Genomic DNA, 21,218 nt, shown 5'->3' on the forward strand with positions numbered 1-21,218 from the left:
TCAAGAACAGCTTCTTCTCTGCTGCTGTCAGACTTTTGAATGAACTTACTTTGCATTAAATTGACCTTTCTCCACACCCTGGCTAAGTCTGTATCACTACATTCTGCACTCTCTCATTTCCTTCTCTATGAATGAGATGTTTTGTCTGTATAGTGTACAATAAACAATACTTTTCACTATACGTTAATACATGTGACAATAATAAATCAAATCAAAAATTTAGTGCAAAAGGGGAAAGAGGTGCTACTTTCTATACTCTGGTGACTATTCTTCTGTCTCCAAACAAATAGACTTGCTATTACTTTAGCTGTACAAGTTAATAATTAACTGACTACTAAAAAAAATAAGGTTAGTCAAGCATGGCAGGAATGGTATTGCGTTGTGAATGCAATGTGAGAATCTGTGGAACGTACTACAACCTTAGATAATCATATGGTGGAAAAGGTTTATAGTGTGAGCAACTTGGACAAGAATTGGAGTCTGAGCTGCATACATGTTGGAGCATTAAAGATAGGGACGGTTACCTGGACACTGTTTTAGGAGTCGTCGCAACCCTTAGGTCAGGTCAGGAACAGGGAAGTGTGACTGCCAGCCAGGGAGGTATGGGGATACAGAAGATAGTGATGGAGGAGCCTCAGCCTTGACCTTGATGAGCAAACTGACCATGGCACCATGGTAAAGAATGCCATTCAAGTCGGCAGGAGCAAAAGGGAATATGGCAATATTATGCGCTTAGTATAGTTAGTGGGAAAGTCGGGAGAAGGACACCAACGAGTTGCAAAGAGATGTAGATAGGTAAGCAAATGGGCAAGGTGGCAGCTGGAGTATCATCTAGGCGTGTGAGGTTATTCATTTTAACCCTAAGAATAGAAAAATAGAACATTTTCTTAAGGCCCACAACTTGGACGCTGATGTTCAGAAAGACTTGGGTATACAGAACTAATTTGGCATACAAGTACAAGCAACATCTTCACTCAAAGGGTTGTGAATCTTTGGGTTTTCTGCCCCAGCAGGGGTTATGGGTGTTCCATCACTGACTATATTTAACGGGGGAAGAGAGGGATGTGTAGCTTGGTTGGCTGGATGACAATGCCAAGTGACGCAACAGCACAGGTTTAATTCCCATACCAGTTGAGGGTCTCCAGGAAGGCTCCATCTTGAGTTGTGGTGACCCACAGGTTTAATCACCACCAGTCAGCTCTCTCTCTCAAAAGGAGAAAGCAGCCTCTGGTCCTCTGAGATTTTCACAACTTTCATTTAAGACTGGGATTGACAGAGTTGAAATGGAGCAGTCAAACGCGTTCTCTTTCCATGACGTACTAGTTGAGAAATCTTTCCAAGATGTTTGTTATCACAGTCCGTAAGCTTACCTTCAATGATCAGCTTTTAAAAAATTTATTCATTAGTGTCACAGGTAGCTTACATTAACACTGCAATGAACTTACTATGAACATCCCCTAGACGCCACACACTGGTGCATGTTCAAGTAGGCAGAGGGAGAATTTAGCATGGCCAATGTACCTACTACAAAATTGGCCTAATCAAAAATCTTGTAAAGGGTGCCTGAGCCATTTTCTCACAATGCAAGCTTGGATGCTGAAATAGGATGTATCAAAGGACTTGGATAACGGCTACCTTGCTCAGCTTATTTTGCGCTGTACATCATGCAAACTCATGAATAGGCTTAAGGCTTCGCTTTCAGGTCCAAAAAATGCCCAGTCTACCTCAGCTAATCGTGGAAGGGAAAGGCATCTCAAATTTGAATAACAGGCGAAGCGAGCTGTTTCATGCTGCTATTATGCTGTAGCAACACATGTGCTATCTGCCACTAACAGGACACTGCCATCAAACCAAAAAGGCATTCTGCCCATCACACAATTTAAGTCCCAGTGTGATGCTAGGCATATAGGCTGTACATCCCAAAGTGTGGCAAATCATATCAAACACATGTCCCTTCCATTCTTTGCAATGGGCAAGGTACTATACCCAACCAGACTGTATTTACAAAACTCAAAACAGTGTCCAAAATTAGATGTCATACTGTGATTGGACAATATTTGCTAACTAATCCTCCATGGGCTAAGATTGTATGCTGGCAACCAATTTAAGATCGTTAGCTGGGCTCGTACTGTGGCATATTTACAATGCACTAGAAGCTACATACACAACAGGGCCCTGTTCCTTGCCGGCAGATGGGATATATAAACACCGTGTGCCAGTTTCGGCTAGAAAAAAAAATAACTGACAGCTATTTGCTGGTTGATTCCTCAGGGAAATGTCCTGACTAATCCGAGTTAAGCTGCCTGCTTTAACTGTCAGTCACCATGAACTGGGGGGCATTCTCATAGCAAAGCATCTACCAATCTGAGTCTACATGCCAACCAAATCAGCATTCTCTTTTCATAACAGTATAAACTTGTTGTTTCCCTTGCATTGGTATTCTTGAAAATTATCCTGATGAGTGTAAGACAAAAAGCTCTAACAAAAAAAACCTCTTTTTTCTTTGAGGAAGAATCAATGGATATGGCGAGCAGGCAGGCAAGTAGAGTAGAAGCCCAAGAACAGCCCTGATCCCACTGAATGACAGAGTACTCTCAACAGGCTGTATGGTCTACAATTTTTTACCCCAGTGACCCAGTTTTGCAAATGGCTATCTCTGGCAACCCATGTCACATTCACTTACTAATGTGTCAGGTGAGCCTGCTTGGTTCTCATGATCTCACTCCAATCAGGTTCACAGGATGTGATGATAATAGGCATATCAGGTGCGGAATTCAGCCAGTTCCTTTGTGCTGTCACCTTAGTGAGAACAGAAAATCCCACCTCGCACGTGTAGGTTGTTGTGAAGGGCAACAGCAATAAAATGCTTGTTTTATTCAGCACTGGATACTTCCGGTAGATACTAATCCAAAGATTTGTTCCCCACATTGCCATGATTAGTCTTCAAATGTCTTTGCTGTTTTGACGATTTTATACTCTCATTTGCCAGTATTTTCCCACATTTTAACACACATGGACTTTGCACCCTGATTTGCACCGACACAATTAACAAAATCATACCTCAAAGACGTGGAAATGCCAGCATTGGACTGTGTGGGCACAGCAAGAAGTCTCATAATACCAGGTTAAAGTCCAACAGGTTTATTTGGAATCACGAGCTTTTGGAGCACTGATCCTTCCTTAGGTGAGCAGAAAGTTGGGTTCACAAACACAACATACATAGGCAGAGATGCAATTGCAAGATAATGGTTGGAATTCAAGTCTTTACAGGTACAGACAATGCGAGTGGTCAGAAGGATAATCACAAATTAAAGAGGTATCAATTGTCACAAGCCAGGACAGTTAGTGGGATTTTGCAAGCCCAGGTAAAATGGTGGCGGTTACATGAAGTGTGACATGAACCCAAGATCCTGGTTGAGCCCAGCCTGTCTATACATGTTCTGTTTATGAACCTAACTTTCCACTTACCTGAGGAAGGAGCAGTACTCTGAAAGTTCATGATTTCAAATAAACCTTTGACCTGGTATTGTGAGACTTCTTACTACCTCAAAAAATTCGTTTTTATACTCCTTTGTTCCTGATTTTAGTTCTTTCTTTCCAGTTGGACATTGGAAGCCCTGCTACTCTGCTCATAGCTGATGTTAGTCCTGCTCTGTCCTGTATGGACTAGACAGAGTAATTAATGCTCTCTCTGCCAGATACAGATACGAGATCCTGGCCAGTAGGTTTATCGTCGGCTGGTGTCTCTGGCCATCTTTCATATAACAAAACAACCATGTCTACAACCGGCTTACTAGAAAGGGGAAGAAATTTGGCACCAAAGTGCACGCACGTACAGAATGCATGGTATCAAGTGTCGGTGCACTGCAAACTCTATACCCATCTTATGTTCTTGTGATGACCAATACCTATTCTGTATCTCAGCAGCCTGGTTGTAGCACAGAGAACTATCATTGATTGAATGAGTCATAACCACTGATGAGTTAGTGTTTACAGGCTGCACGATGCATTAACTGCACACTGATGATTCACTTTTCATTGGTGAAGACATCAGGATGCTGACAGGGATCACTAGCCACTGTGAATCAATGGTACCATGCACCACAGGAATTCCTGCCATGAGACTGGGAAACCTAATGCTTTCTCATCCTGCTTTTCTGTCAATAGAGAATGAAAAACTGCATCCCTCAGCACTCTACAGCCAAACTAAATACTTTTGAAGTACAGAGATTGTTATAACGTGACCTCCCTGATATACTGACATGCTTTGAACTGTCAGATGTTATTGATATTGCCTGTTGCAGCCTAAGAGTCCACAGCATGAACTTTACGCTTCCTGTAACCTTTAAAGCCACAGTTTTTAAGGGTGGATTTGTGGCTGACAACCTCCTTGGTGAAACAAAAAATCTTCTGCTCTGGTGTCACCAATGTCAGACTAAACTTATTCTGTTATGCTAAAGTAACTGTGGATTTAATGTTACTGGAGGAGAAGGAAAATATAAGGTTTCAATTATGTACCGGAAAATGTTTTTAATTTCCTTTCATCTATATTGCTGGAAGTTTGATAATTAGTAACATACAAGTTGGCCTAAGATAGTAATTGCATCCATTTTAATATTGGATTGGTGCCATCAATACATCGTGAGACATTTGCTATTATGCTCAGAAGAACAATGCATTTTTACACATTGGTAGGTGTTTTATTATTTCCCTACGATTATAAAACACTGCTCTAACGGCAAATACCCTAATTGATGGAGTGGGGAAAATATCAGCCGAGTGTACCGTACATCCATCTTCTGTTCACAGAAACATAGAAAATAGAAATTGATTGAGTTTTAGATACAACAGTGCACCTAAAAACAACTGCAAGTGAAATCACCATGGTATAGTCAAGAAGGAAAAAAGTTAGCAAATGTTGACCCTTAATAAAACTTTCTTTGATCAGTCATCATTCAATTTATGGGGGTGATTCTCACATTGCAACCTGCAAATTTTCTGGCGGATCCAAACGGGAGAATCGAATATTGGCCATTTGGTGGGATTTGCACATAAATTCCTGATGCATGCGCATCTCCCAGAGCCAGGGGGCACGTGCAGTCAGGACCGCGCTGGAAACTGGTGGGAAGAGAGGCAAGTAATTTTAATTTATTTTAAATATATTTTAAATGTAGTTAAATGTCATTATCAGACTCAGCATGGAACTTGCTGGGCCCGATAGCATCTTCTGTCACTCTGACAGGGTTTAGAGTAGCTCCCCACTCGCAGGGAACCAGCAGGAGATCCCGGAGTGACATGGGGGCAATTTATGCCCCCCCAAGAGTTCAGGCAGCAGGGAGGGTGATGCTCTCTGGGTATGGGCAACCTGGCAGTGCCAGCCTGTGCTCCCACCACTGCTCAAGGGGCAAAATGTCCATGATGAAGGGGCATCACCCCCCGCTGGGGGCATGGGACAGTGTCAAGGCAGGTGGGACTATTGTGGGTGGGACCTAGGAGGAGATTAGTGGGAATGGGTGGTCCTGCTCCCACTCTGCATGGGGATTGGTCTGGGCTGCCTCCGGTGGGAGTGGGGGATGGGGAAGTGGATTGGTCTGCTAGGGAGAGGTCAGCTGTGGTGGTGGGGTTATTGCCAGCGCTGGTGAGGCGTGGGCTGAACATGGAGTGTGGGATGGGGTGCTCCAGGACGGAGAGCGGAATGGGGGAGTAGGGAGGGAGCTGGAGGGGTAGCACTGCAGTGGTCCTGGGCTGGCCAGCAAACGGGGAGACTGACAGATCAGAGCCACTGCGCATGCGTAGAGTTCCAGGACTGTCAGATTCTGGCGTGAATAGGCCCTGCCCCCTGGGTTTTTAATGATATTCACAATTGCGACCTCTGCATTGCAGAGCGTGGAGAGATTCGGGTCTGAAGTTGCACTGAAAGAAAATGGTGTGATCTAGACCAGTTTTCTCGCCAATTCAGCACTTCTGGGAGAATCACCCCTATATTACAGCAGGCCATTGCATTTTTACCAACAGAAAACCGGCAAGTTCTCTTACCTCAAATAAATGTGTTTTACATACAGGACATGCTGAGCACTAACCTACAAAACTTACTCTTTCTGGTTGTATTAGAATTCCTGCTCTGTCCAAGACCACAAAAAAAACTACAAAGCGTCATGAACAAAGCCCAGTCCATCACTCAAGCCAGCATCCCACCCACTGACACTGTCTACACTTCCCGCTGCCTCAGAAAAGCAGCCAGGACATTCTCTCTCCACCTTCTTCCATCGGGAAAAAAGATGCAAAAGTCTGAGATCACGTATCAATCGACTCAAGAACATCTTATTTCTTGCTATCATCAGACTTTTGAGTGGACCTACCTTGCATTAAGTTGATCTTTTTCTACACCCTAGCTATGACCATAACACTACATTTCACACCCTCTCCCTTCCTTCTCTATGTATGGTATGCTTTGTCTGTATAGCATGCAAGAAACAATCCTTTTCACTGTATACTAATACATGTAACAATAATAAATCAGTATCATTCCCAAAGGAATAATTCAGCTTAAATAGAGCAGTGATGTTTGGTATTAAGCTGTTTACGCTTGCATATAAAATACCTTTATTGGCTATACCAATGAAACTATTCACCAGTCTTATTAAAACTATAAGGAGCAAGTCCAAAATGGCAATTTCAAACTCAACTCTCTTTTTTAAACTGTTGCAAAAGTTGTGCTTGTGGGGAGAAAGTTAAATGAGAATTAATCACAACTTTTTCTTGTAGACCAAAACTATAAAACACATACATTTAGTCTAACTTTGTGAAATTATTCTGTTTTTATGACTTACGGCGTGATTTCTTTAAGTCTTTATTAGTTTTATCCTTATCATGTTTTTCAATTCCAGGGGACTCTGGAGTATCATCTTCAGCAGCTTCATCAGACTCCACTGTCTGTAATGAAATTAGTTGCAGTATCAAAATCCGTTTTCATACAATTTGTTTTCATCTTTCACGGGGAGGGGTGCTGTTGGCTGGCCCAGTTTTTTTTGCTCATCCCTATGTGTCCTTGAGGTGGTGGTGCTGAGCCATTTTCTTGAACCGCTGCGGCCCATTCAGATTTGGCATACCCACTGTGCAGTTACAGAGGGAGCTCCAGGATTTTAACTCAATAACAGTGAAGGAATGGCATTACAGTTCCAAGTCAGAATGCCGTGCAACTTGAAGGGAATTTGCAGGAGGTGTTCCCATGAATCTGCTACCCTTGTCATTCTAGTTGGAAGTGGTCACGGGTTTGGGAGGTGCTGCTGAAGGAGTCTTAAAGTTTCAGCAGTGTATCTTTGTAGATGGTACACACAAATGCCACTGTGTGTTGGTGGAGTGTGTATATGTTGAAGGTGATAGATGGGGTGCCAATCAAGAAGGCTACTTTCTTCTGGATGGTGTTGAGCTTCTCGAGTATTGTTGGATGCCGCACTCATATATACACGAGTGGAGAGCACACCATACCATTGCACTCCTGACTTGTGTCTTGTGGATGATGGATAGGTTTTGGGGAGTCAGGGAAAGAATTACTCTCTGCAGTATTCCCAGCTTCTGGCCTGTTCCTTTATCCACAATATTGTATGTCTAGTTCAGTTGAGTTTCTGGTCAATGGTAATCCTCCCAGGAGACTGATAGAGAGGAGGATTCAGTGATGATATTGCTATTGCATGACAAGAGGAAATCGTTGGATTCTCTCTTGTTGGAAATTGTCTATTATTTGCGAGGCATGAACATAACTTGCCACTTATCAGCCCAAGCCTGAATGTTCTCTAGATCTTGCTGCAGAGGCAAGGAATGCTTCAGTATCTGAGGAGTTGCAAATTGTGAACTATCAGCGAACATCCCCACTTTTGATGGAGGGAAGGTCACCGATGAAGCAGCTGAAGTTGGTTGGGCCTAGGACACTGCCCTGAGGAACTCCTGCAATGATGTTGTGGGACTGAGGAGATTGACCTCCAACAACCCGAACCATCTTCCTTTGTGTTAGGTGTATTGCATCCCGTGTATGTTGTGAAGCATTTATCAGTGAATCAGTAAAAGCAAGAGAAATTAGTGTGTCAAAAACGAAGAGGTGGAAATCAAAATGTTCAAACTGAATACACACCTGATTGCCAATAGTCTCCTCAAGAGCTTTATACCATTCATTGATGAGATTGTCATTGTCCAGCTGAATTAGTAATTCTGTTCCTTGACGTGTTTTGAGCTGGAAAACAGCAAGATTTTGAAAAATAAACGTAGGATCACATTTATTCATAACCATCCTATCACTTGCAATACTAATTCTGTGTACAGCTTAGACTGTCTTGTGCTCTACAATTTAAGCCTAACATATGTAACTCTAACGACTGTTTGAATTCTGGTCAATTACATTACATTTCAGTAGAGCACCATCTCTCACTGGTGTCACCAATTATTACTTCAACATTAATATCCGACAATTCTCTGGGCCCAGAATTCGCATTAACAAATCAGTAAGCCTAATTTACATAAATATATTATGCATTTCAATTTTATGTTTTGACCAATGATAAGCTTCTATGGAGTTCTGAAATCTTTTTAGTAAGTTAAAGTTCATAAAAGTTTCAAAATTTTAGGCAAGTGTCAATCTGGCTCATTTTAAGAAAATCACTGATGGAATACTGGAGGAGGTAGGTTGCTTGCCATTTTAGTTGGGGATGTTGGTATAACAAGCAAAATCTGTGACCATCAGTAAAGAATAATTGGATGCACTTCTGTTGATATATTCCACAATTTATATCACAAGTGCAAATGCAAGCTTTATTCCCAATAAAGTCTCAAGATACAAATGTTGCCACCATTGTCAAATTCTAACTGCGGAAACCATCAAGACAACAAAACTAATTTCTGAAACAGGTTACAGCCAATTTAAAGCAAACAGCAAATTAACAAACTTACAATCCATTAGTTTTTAAAATTAGAGTCAATTTGTAAAATTTGTGTCAGCTTCTCTACCATACACAGCGCACTGAGATCACCAACTGTTATCCCTTCTTGAAATCCAGATTTCAATCTTGTTCCCCTGCTAATCCAGGGTTTCAAAATCCATTTCCTTGTATTCAAAGGAATACATGCATCAAAATGCCTCTGGCTGAAGGCAGCATTTGAATGTTGTGCTTTCTTTGGGAAAACCAGAACAGAAAACACATTAATTAATTAATTCTGGGTTTGTATATAATGAAATTGAAGCTTTGTTAATTTCTCAGTATGGAATACTCTGCTGTTCTCCTCTCAATCGGCTAGTTTACCTCGAAGTTTCTGCCTTTTTTTCCTGAAGGCCCTTGTTAAATGGCAGTTGAATTAACATATCCATCATTTAGTTTTACAGAACAGGTGATGCTGCCTCTGGGGCATTTCTGGAAACTATCAGTTCAAGAAATGATAGCTGCTTTGAACATTACAAGGGACTAGGTTTCATGTTACAAATTTGATGACGAACATCAATGCAATTGATACGAAGTTTGTTGCATCAATCATTAAGCTAAACCATTCTATCCCCGACAGAAAGGAGCACCTTACATTGACTTGGTTTATAACTCAACATCTCATTTGGTATATTAGATATAGTGGTGTTTGAGTGAGACAGCCAATTTCTAAGTCATGCTCTCAATCCACTGGGCACTGAGGCTGACACCAAAATTATTTCATACAATAAGGAAAGGAAACTTTCATTTGCCAATTTGGTGTGGATTAAAATCTCAGATCCCAGAGTCGTCCATCTGAGGGCCGTGTAACTCGTCTGACAAGTCTTTAGAAACTAACCAAAACTGAGCACTGGGGAAAGTAATCAGGGAAGTACTGAAAAACACCTAAGAATAGCAGAAAATGTAACTAATCTGGGTTTGCACCACATCCCTTGATTGTTATCATATAATAAAATACATTACTCTAAAAAGTTAGTGAGTAGCAACGAATAATGCAACAAAGCATTGATTAGGTGCTTAGAACATGGAACATACAAACTGCATTGATAAACTAAAAGATTTACCTCAATCACATTCTTCTTACTGGATTTGTCTTTTGAAGCCCACTCTAATGCAGCTCCTTTCAGATCCACAGTGAACTCAGGTTTGGATTGGTTGCCACCAAATTTCTAAAATGTCAAAAATTGAAATTGTAAACGTTCACTTGAATTATAACCAATAACTATTAAAACATGAATTTGTTTATATTTTGATCAATCTTGTCTCCTCTCTTTCTGATGTCATGGACCTCTTCACAAGGTAGCATTTTCTAGGTGTTGGTCTCTCAAGTATTTTCCAAACTATCCATCTTACACTTTAGAACCTGACTTCTGCACAACATTATAATTGAACTAGGCCTCATCAATATGTACACTTCAAACAATACATTCTGGATAGTGATATCATCTCCAGTCAAAATGGCTCAATTAGGGGCATGGAATTGCCAAAAAACAATGAGAAAATACTTACCAACATGAATCAATGAGTTTGAAATGAAATGTTAAACCTGTTTCCAAAGTTCCACCAACGTCTTCCGATATCATGTTTATGATCATTATAATAGAAATTTTATGGAGCTGCAATGGTATAATTTTCACCCATATTGATTCTGGGAATTCCAGGATCAATCTGCCCTATTAAAAACTTATTTTCCATAAAACAATTACTTGCATATAACTTTTAACTACACTAAAACTGAATATTTAATATATAGTTCAAAATGCACCACTGTGACCTACAGGATTTGAATTCTATCAAATATGTATTCCTCACTACAACTCAAGTGATTGTTTAATTACATATTTTTAGATCATATTTTAAGATAATTTCAAACTCTATACATAAATACGGCCTGATGTAATTTCACTAGGGAATGACTAGTCATTATAAGACCCTTGTCAGACCCCATTTGGAGTACTGTACGCAGTTCTGGTCACCTCACTGCAAGAAGGATGTGGAAGCTATTGAGAGGGTGCACAGGAGATTTACAAGGACGTTGCCTGGATTGGGAGGCATGCCTTATGAAGATAGGTTGAGGGAGCTGGGTCTCTTCTCCCTGGAGAGACGAAAGTTGAGAGGCGACCTGATAGAGGTTTATAAAACGTTGAGAGGAATAGATAGGGTGGATTCTCAGAGGCTATTTCCCAGGGCTGAAATGGTCACTACGAGAAGACACAGGTTTAAGGTGCTGGGAAGCAAGTACAGAGGAGATGTTAGGGGTAAGTTTTTCACTCAGAGGGTGGTGACTGAGTGGAATCAGCTGCCATCAGTGGTGGTAGAGGCGAACTCGCTGGGGTCTTTTAAAAGACTTCTGGATGAGTATATGGGATTTAATGGGATTGGGAGTTACAGATAGTTCTATGGCTTGGTAGGTATGGATGTGATTGGCGCAACTTGTGGGCCGAAGGGCCTGTTTGTGCTGTAGAGTTCTATGTTCTATAAGGCAGGCAGTGGTGGCCGATATGAATGATAGGGTTGGGACTCTAGTTTATTTTTTAAATTATACCCTGGATAAATGCTCACTTCTCGAAAAAGCACTAGCGATCATTGAATAAGAAGAAAAAAAACGAAGCGTCACAATATATGCAAACAATGACATTAGAGCCAGAATCCATGAGCGAATCCAAAACTTCATCTGGAAAATTTTGAAACCATCGTATACAAGTTAACATGTACCTGGCTCAGGACTTTGACTCAACAACAATGAGAGAAAGGTGGTCTATGTCCATATTAGGTTGATTTGTGACTTGGAGGAATTAGGTGATTGCTTTTTCCTGAATGTTGTTGTTCTTGTTTTACTGGGTGGAGGTGGTGGACTAGGAGCTGCTGTTGAAGTATCCATGGTAAGTTGCTGAAGTGCTTCCTGTAAATCATGCATATTGCAGCCATTGGTGATGGAGGGGGTGGATATCCAGTACTCAAAACACTAAACAAACAGACAGCTCCAAGCTGAGTTTTATAGCTGCAGCCATTGAACAAGTGGTGAGTATTACATCACACCCAAGTTTGTGCCTTCTTATTGATGGTGTAAAGGGTTTGTTGGGTCAGAAAATGAGTTCACTTTCAGGATATTGAACCTTTGGCCTGCTCCTTAGCATGGTGTCGATGTGACTGATGACAGCCGTTCTTCCAAAGATGTTTGTGGTGTAGTGGTCAGTAATGAAGTTTTGTGATGGAACAGCTTTCTTGTTGGGAGTTATTGCTTGGCATTTGTGTGGCAAAAACATTACCTATCATTTATCAGGAAATTTGTTGTCCAGATTCTGCTACAGGCTGACATAAGTTGCTTTACTATTCAAAGATTTGTAAATGTTGAAATACTAGTATTGGCTAAAATGCTTATTTCTTGTCTTTATGACAAAGGGAATCATTGATAAATTATGGCGTGTGTCAAAGCTGCTGCCCTGAGGAACTCCTACAATAATGTCCTGGGGCTGTGATCATTGGCTTCTGACATTCAAAATTATCCTAGTTTATGTTAGCTATGAATCAAGCCACTGATTGGTTTGCCACTAGCCTCAATTTTGTTAAGTCTCATTGGTGCCATAATTACTCAAATGCTGTCTTTATGATGTAAGGATAACCTTTCTCACCTCTCCCTGGCACTCACTCTTACATCCATGTTTGGATCTAGACTGTAATGGGCTTTGGAGCTGAACGGTTCTGGTGAAACAAAAACAGCATCATGGAGAATCACTGAATATTAGGATTTTTTTTATTTCATAGGTTATCGGTCTTGCTGGCAAGGTGTTGCCCATCCCCAATTGCCCTGGAGAAGGTGACGGTGAGCTTCCTTTTTGAGTCACTGCAGTAAACATGGCAAATCTTTTGACTTTTCTGCTTAGTAAAACTAGGGGACTTATTAGGCCATTTCAGAGGGTAATCAAGAGTCAACCACATGGCTGTGGGTTTGGAGTTACATATGGACTTGGCTAGATAAAAATGCCAGATTCTTTAGAAGACACAAGTGCATTTGATAAATTTTTGCAACAATACGTGATGGTTTAATGGTCAGCATTATTGGGACTCACTTTCATAGAATCATAGAAGCCTACAGTGCACAAAGAGGCCCTTCAGCCCATTGAGTCTGCACCGAACACAATCCCACCCAGGCCCTACCCCACATCCCTACATACTTTACCCACTAATCCCTCTAACCTACGCATCCCTGGACACTAAGGGGCAATTTCTTAGTATGGCCAATCAACCTAACCTGCACATCTTTGGATTGTGGGAGGAAACCAGAGCACCTGGAGGAAACCCATGCAGACACGGGAAGAGCGTGCAAACTCCACATAGACAGCGACCCAAGCCGGGAATTGAACCCAGGACCCTGGAGCTGTGAAGCAGCAGTGTTGACCACTGTGCTACTATGCCACCCAAATTTCAATTCAAGATTTTTAGTAATTGAATGTATTAATTCTGCTAGGATGGTATTTCACCCATATTCCAGGAGTATTAATCAAGGCCTTTGTATTACTTATCCAGTTACATTACCGCTAGGCCACCATCTCCCTGATGTGCAGAAATTGGCTGTGTTAAGTTTGTCAAGTTTTGGAGCTAAGACATACCTCAAGTTATCAGGCAGATGTCAGAGTGCCAGCTGCATTGTAAACTTAACTACATCTGGCATTTAGCCAAATTGACAGGATGCTGTAAAAGCCTGAAGCCTTTGGCCATGTCCAATGCACTCAGCACTTTGTAAAATCAAACTGACTTGTCACTTGCATCTGAGGATCATCCTTTTGACATTTTTGGCTGAAGATGCTTACAAACACCTCTCATTAATACAAGATTCTGCCACAATGGCTTGAGCTTCTAATTATTTTAGAACTAGTAATGACACTGGAACTTGTGTTACAAATGAGGCAAATCCGGCTAAATGGATGAAATAATCCCTTGTAGAAGGATAATATAGAAGGGACCCTTTGAAAAATCCTAGGTAGGGTTTTCTCCTTGGCAGGTGAATTATAGGTGGGAAATTTAATGGACAGTAGCATAGTGGTTATGTTGCAGGATTGGCAACCCCAGAGAATGGTTTGAAAATTTAATCTATTTGACCACACCTTACCAATATAGCTGTCGCACGTTCATCTGTGCACAACTGCATTTGTTGGTATGACGATTGCACAGTCCTTGTAGAGAGTAAGACTCGCTTTTGTGTACTGCAGCACGACCATCACACCATAAGAATGCCTTTTATAGTCCAGAACTGGGTATCCATCCGACACCAGCAGCAAAAAGACTGTACACCATCACAATGTGTAATCTCATGACTCAGCATATCCTTCACCCTCTCATCACCACCAAGCCAATGAGCTACACTGGGTGCAATGTGGATTGCAGAATGAAAGCAGCACCCAGCATTGCTTAATATGAGAAACCAATCTGATGAAACTACAGCACAAGGTGTGTTCATACTAAACAGTGAAAGAGACATGCTGTGGACATTAAGTGATCTCACAACCAGCAACTCATTCAAAGCCTAAAAATACTACTATATCCAGTCATGAATAGTGATAGATAATTAAGCAACTAATGGGAGGAGGAAGACCCATGAATATTCCCATCATCAATGACAGTGGAACCCAGCACCAAAGTCCTAAAGACAAGGCTGATACATATGCAACCATCTTCAGTCAGGAGTGCTGAAGCTCTGGTCCTTTTCAGTGTCCTAAGGTCCTCATAAATAGGTTTTCAGCCAATTTGATTCATTCTGCATGACAGGAAGAAACACTGAACACAGTAAACAACATTATAGCACATACACATAACATTGAAGGTTTGCACTCTAGAATTGGCCACATTTTTTAGTACAGGTACAGCACTGGCATCTGTGCCACAATGCAGAAAATTGCATATGTATATGTTGTCCATAAAAAGCAACACAAACCCAATCTACCCAATTACTGCCCACTCTTAAAAATAGCAAAGTCATAGAAGGGTCTTTCCAAATTTTACTTGCTCACCAATAACTTGCTGCAAATTGGTGTTTGATTTCAAGAAGAAATTAGAAATAGCTCGTGTGGCTAAAGGGATCAAGGGATATGGCTGGGGGGGGGGTGGAGGGGGAAGAATCTCAGACTGTGTCCCAACAAGACCACCCTACTCCAGGCTTCATTACACCCTTGGTCCGATCATGGATGCAAAATCTAAGTTCAAGAAGTGAGATGAGATTGACTGCCCTCGAAGGAACAATTGGAACAAATCTGGCAGAATTAGCTGAATCACAGAAGGTTAGGGGCAGCAGATGCATGGAAACACAATCATCTCCAAGTTTATCTTCAACTGGCTCAGCTATATGTCACCATTCCTCCATCTCACTAGCTCAAAATCCCAATCAAACATTACCCCCAGCATCTGAAAAACATCAACTTCTCAAGGGCTACCAGCATTGCCCCAACCCAAGAACGTTTTATTCTTAAAGGCACTTGGAGTTGCTTCTCATTGTTGGCCTTAAGTATCACTATTAACCTGAACTGGAATTGGTGCTTCAGAAGGTATGGGATATTAAGATGAGGTTTTGAAATAATGTTGGTGCCCTGAATTCCCTAAGCACTCTCTAAGATCTGATATTGGGCAGGAATGTATCAACTGCCAACCTAAAGTCTAGAAATGAACCCTCTTTATAGCTCTCAAAGTTTACAAACTGGCATTGAACTTTACTTGTTTGGTGTATCTTTCCTGAAATGCTCTTACAGAATATTTCCTTACTCAAGATTTTTTATTCAACTCAAAATCTGAAGTCCACTTTTCAAAAATGATTCCCAAGGTCACTTTCCATTGATAGGAATCTGATAATCAGACTTGCTTTTGGGTAAAAGTAATGTCTAACCAGTGTGCTGAATTTGGACCAATTTCCCTGTTCTGAATGCTGTATGGCATAAAGTGTTGTATGAGTTGCTCACTGAAAAGGCTCAACGGCATTCAATAGAGATTTTGAGACTGGAGAAGGGCTTAGACCAGAATGATAGAAAAAGTGTGATTTTTTTTTCCTTTCCATGACAAAGTAACAATTGCCAAGCAGAATAAACAAGATAAAATATAGCATCTACATTCCTACACTGTTGTTCTTTGTTTATGCAAAATTAGACTTCAGTATTCACTCTATTGTTTACTTTTACACTATTTTTATAACGAAGTTATATGTATTTTAAAGTTGGTTATTACAATCAACATAGATGGACAGCAACTCCAAAGCGAGTCATACTGCAAAAACCAGGTAGAATTTTTCAAGGCAATCACTCGTGGCTGAATACCATTAATGATCAACTTTGGCTTGATCTTGATCAGAATTCCAATCCGATGTTGATGAAGAATGTAGTACCACCAGAATTAACACAAATCTCTCCTACAGAACTATATCCTAAAACAGAGTACAGATTAGGACTAATGGCAGCCACAAAGTATTATGCATCCCCGTAAAAGATGGTAACATGACCATTTGTTTTTCTGCTGTGGAAGGAGACAAAAACTCAATTCCATTGTAATGTAATGATGTAGGCTTTGTAGTAAACTCTATATGCGCAAGTGATGTTAAAAGGCCCATTTATTAAAGCATTTTTCTAGAAATTGTAATATTGGAAAGTACAGCAAAGTTATTTAGACTGGTACCACAAAAGGCTTAAACATAGCAGAAGCAAGCAAGCAAGCAAAGCAGGTGAGATTCTCTAGCTAAGCACACCCCAAATTACTGCAGCCTATGACATGCTGATGAAATGTAGTTATGCGCTTTTAAATGTCACAGTGCATGCAGAAAGAACATACAGTGGCAGTTGGACAGTTTACATAGGTGACTGCAGGCCGACACTTGACAGCACTTTTCCACGTGGCAAGGAGAGAAAGCAGGAGCTCTGGAACTGAGCTCCAATGGTAGAATGACTTGGTGGAAAGAGGGAAGAAAAGTGAAATCACAAATGAAATGCACAACACAGTAGCAACAATATATTTTGCAGATATACAACCAAAATATCCACTGAGAATTTTTTGCAACAATGAATGATTTTCCAAACACTTAGGTGATAACTAAACCAAGACTTGTCCCACATTAGTTGTTATAGGTACAGTAATGCCAAATCTTTAAACTGTGCAATCTGTCAGCTACATATGTATAAACAGATCCTCTTCAATGTTACTTTGGCAAAACCAATTTTAAGAAAAAGCTCAACAAACTTACTATTGTCATATCAAGGGGAAGCTCTTACTTCAATTACGCAATAGGAAGGAAAATTAGTATCCAGTTCCCATTAGAAAAATAAACACATTTTCTCCTTGTGAGCAATCAATTAGGTTTGCCACATTGACGTAGATAGTTGTGTAAAGAATGAGGAAATTTCTGGCCCATTAGATTTGTTGGTACTACAGCATTGATGGATTTCATCTGATGTAAAGTAATAGTATCTTTTGCACTTACCTAAAAATTTTCTCAAACAAAATTCCCTCAAAACAAAAGTCTGTCTGCTTATTTTCCACAGTTCTAAACAAATTTACAGCTGATTGCTGTAACAGCTTTGTTTTCTGTAGCGTTATTCAGAATGTTTTGGATGAAATCTGGTGTGACTGGAAAGACTTGCGTGGCACTGGTGTCTACTTGGCTAGTTTGATTATGAATGAACTAATCCAAACCTCTTAATAACTTCCATTTATGTGATCTCTTCACTAGAGAAAAACATCCCAAAGCACTTCACAAACAATTAGGAAGGCTAGCAAAAGGCTGCTCAAGAAGTGGGTTTTAGGAGAGAGGAAGGTAGGTAGTGCAAGAGCTTTAGGGAGGCAATTCCAGAGTGTGCACCTTAAACAGTTGAAGGAATAGTGTAAACAGTGTGGTAATGGGCAGAAGAGGCCAGAGTCAGAGTCACAGGGATAGTGGCATAGATTAGGGTGGAGTTTAAAGGACGAAGAATATCGTAAAGACAGGATGAGGCAAGACACAAGGGCATGAATAGACTTAACGGTGATGTGAATCAGAAGTTTCCTCTGTGTGCACAGCTACTTCTTTCATGAAGCACCCACAAAATGAGCACTGGGAGATTTCCAAATTACCTGATCTGAAACCACTTAAAGTTAGGCTACCAATTTTAAGATTTACATTTTGATGGCAGGAATTTTTGTTTCAGTTTGAAGCAGTCCTAGTGTTTTGATCCAGCAATAGTGAAGGAATAGTGATATATTTCCAAGTCAGGATAGTGTGTGGTTTGGGGCATATAGAATCATAGAACCATACAGTGCAGAAGATGCCCTTCAACCCATCAAATCCATTCCGACACAAGAAACACCAGAATTCCCACCTAATCCCATCTGCCAGCAGTTGGCCTATAGAACTGAATGTTATGATGTGCAAGTGTTCATCTAGATACTTTTTACAGGGTGTGAGGTAACTCACCTCTTATCACCCTCCCAGACCTCTCACCACCTTCTGGGTAAAAACATTTTTCCTCACATCCTCCCCTAAACTTTCTGTCCCTCACCTTGAGCCTATGTCCCCTTGTAACTGACTCTTCAACTAAGGGGAACAGTTACTCCTTTTCCACTGTTCACGTCTCTCAATCTTGTACACCTTGATCAGTTCTCTCAGCTCCAATGAAAACAACCCAAGCTTACGCAACCTGTCTTTATAATTTAAATATTCCATCCCAGGCAGCATCCTGGTGAACGTCCTCAGAACCCTCCTCCCCCCTCCCCTCTGCCACGCCATGCAATCGCATCCTTCTGATAATGTGGCGAACAGAACTGCACATGGTACTCTAGCTGTGGCCTCACCAAAGTTCAATACAACTCCAACGTGACTTTGCTGCTTTTCTAATCTATATCGCGATTGATAAAGGCAAGTGTCCCACAGGTCTTTTTCACCACTTTACTAATACGCCCTTCCGCCTTCAGAGATCTTTGGACAAACGTGCCAAAGTCCCTTTGTTCCACAGAACTTCCTAGTGTCCTAACATTCATTAAGTACTTTCTTGTCAAATTACTCCTTTCAAAATGTATCACTTCATACTTTTCAGGGTTAAATTCCATCTCTACAATTAGTAAATAGGTGGTAAAGGAGGAGTTGTGCCCATTAAGAACCGAAGGGAGTTTACCTATGGAGACAGAGGGTATGGCTGAGTTATTAAATGAATACTTTGCATTGGTCTTTGCCAAAGAAAACGATAGACATCTGGAATAAGCTTCCTGTGAGGTTGGTGGAGGCAGAACAGGTTGAGAAAGCAATTAATAAAGTGCACAGTTTCTCGACTTATTTTAAAGCATCAGGGGTCTGGACAGAGTAGATAACAAGCAATTGTTTCCACTTGTGAAAGGATTGAGAATCAGAGGGCACAGATTTAAAGATAATTAGCAAAAAAACACCAGAGACATGAAGAAAAACATGTTTACGCAGCACGTAGTTAGGATCCAGAAAGCTATGCCTGAGAAGGCAGGTTTCACCGACGCAAGGGGGAATTAGATAATCTGAAAAGGATAAACGTGCAGCATTACAGGCAGAAAGCAGGGGATTGCTTCTCCAGAGAACTAGCACAGATATGGATGGTCCAAATGGTCTCCTTCTGTGCTGTAATAATTCTATCCTCATATATTACCCCCAACATTATCTTGTGTAGCAGCCTTGTAAGTGGCATCTGATCAAATGCTTTTTTGAAATTCAAATACACCATTTCTACTGGTTCCCCTTTATCCACCCTACTTGATATATTCTCAAAATAGCTATACCAAACTTGTCAAAAACAATGGAGACATAGTGGCATAGTGGTATAATTGTTGGACTCTTAATCCAGACACCTGGGTTCAAATCCCACCACAGCAAATGGCAATATTTGAATTTAATAAAAAATCTGGAATTAAAAATCTACAGATGACCATTAAACTACTGTCGATTATTGGAAAAAACAATCTGGTGCGCTATGTCCTTCTGGGAAGGGAATCTGCTGTCCTTACCCGATCTGGCTCACGTGACTCCTGATCCATACCAACGTGGTCGATTCTTAAATGCCCTCATGGGATGTGCAACAAATGCTGGTCCAGTCAATGACACCGGCATCCCATGAATGATTTTTTAAAATATTCCCTTTCATAATACTACAATGACTCTGTTTCATCGTATAATGATTTTCCTGCGACTACTTTTTCATAATGGGTTGCAACATTTTCTTGCTATCTCTCCCCTTTCTTGAAAAGGGGTATTGCAGTTGAATTTTGGCAATCCACTGGAACCATTTCAGAATCTAGGGAATTTTGGAAGATTGCAACTAATGCATCCACTGCCTCTGCAACTGCTCTTCAGACTTGGATGCAGGTCATCAGGTCCAAGGAACTGTCAGCATTTAAATCCATTAGCTTTCCTAGTAGTTTTTCTCCAGTAATAGTGACCGTTTTACATTTGCCTCTTAATTTTCTATTATTCTTGGAATGCTTTTTCTGTCTTCCACTGTGAGGACAGGTACAAAATACCTGTTCCACATCTCTTCCGTTTCTTTGTTTCCTATTAATTCCCCAGTCCTGTTCTCTAAAGGTACCAGTGCTTACTATAGCTACTCTTTTTCTTTTTATATACTTGTAGAAGCTTTACTTGTCTTTTTTTTGCTAGCTTACTTGCATACTCTAATTTCTCCTTTAAGTATTCCTTGGCCTGTTTCTAGTATTTATTTAGTTTAAGACACTAGCTTCAGACCCAGATTTCATCTTCAAACTGAATGTGAAGTTCTATCGTATACTGAACACTTGCTCAGAGGGTCCTTTACTCTGAGCTCATTAATTAATCCTGTTCATTACCTCCTGCCAGCTCAAAAGAAGCTTGTTTCCTTGTTGGCTCCAGAATGTATTGTTCTAAGGAACTGTCCTGAATATACACTATGCACTCATCCTCCAGAGTACCTTGATCAATTTAATGCATCTAATCTATATGATGATTGAAACCGTCCACAATTATTGCATACAATATCTTTCCTGCAAACATTTATTATTTATTGATTTATAATCTGTCCTGTGGCATAGTCACTGTTGGGGAGTGTATAAACGACACCCTTTAGTGACTTTCCAATACATTTTTTCATTCAAACTTATTCCATTTTATCTACCAAGCCAAGATGATTTCATAACACTGTACAGTTCTCATCGTTTATTAACAGCTCACCAACTCCCTTTCCTTTCTTCCCATCTTTTAGGAATGTCAAAAACCCCTCGAATATTCAGTTCTCAACCTTGGTCATCTTGCAACCA

The 21,218-nt window shown here is 40.6% G+C and overlaps 1 protein-coding gene across 3 annotated transcripts in view; it reads right to left on the bottom strand.

Moving 5' to 3' along the window:
• The window catches only part of arhgap12b (Rho GTPase activating protein 12b), a 220,588-nt gene that overhangs the window by 21,602 nt on the left and 177,768 nt on the right, over positions 1-21,218 (bottom strand). For all 3 annotated transcript variants that reach the window (XM_080212046.1, XM_080212037.1, XM_080212026.1), the window contains 3 exons: positions 10,031-10,135; positions 8,129-8,227; positions 6,831-6,933 (listed from right to left, as the gene is read on the bottom strand). In XM_080212046.1, the coding sequence (XP_080068172.1) occupies positions 6,831-6,933; positions 8,129-8,227; positions 10,031-10,135 (307 nt within the window). The remainder of the gene's footprint in view (positions 1-6,830; positions 6,934-8,128; positions 8,228-10,030; positions 10,136-21,218) is intronic.

Source organism: Carcharhinus amblyrhynchos, chromosome 2, assembly GCF_965287045.1.
Source record: "Carcharhinus amblyrhynchos chromosome 2, sCarAmb.v2.hapA, whole genome shotgun sequence".
NCBI classification, from domain to species: domain Eukaryota; kingdom Metazoa; phylum Chordata; class Chondrichthyes; order Carcharhiniformes; family Carcharhinidae; genus Carcharhinus; species Carcharhinus amblyrhynchos.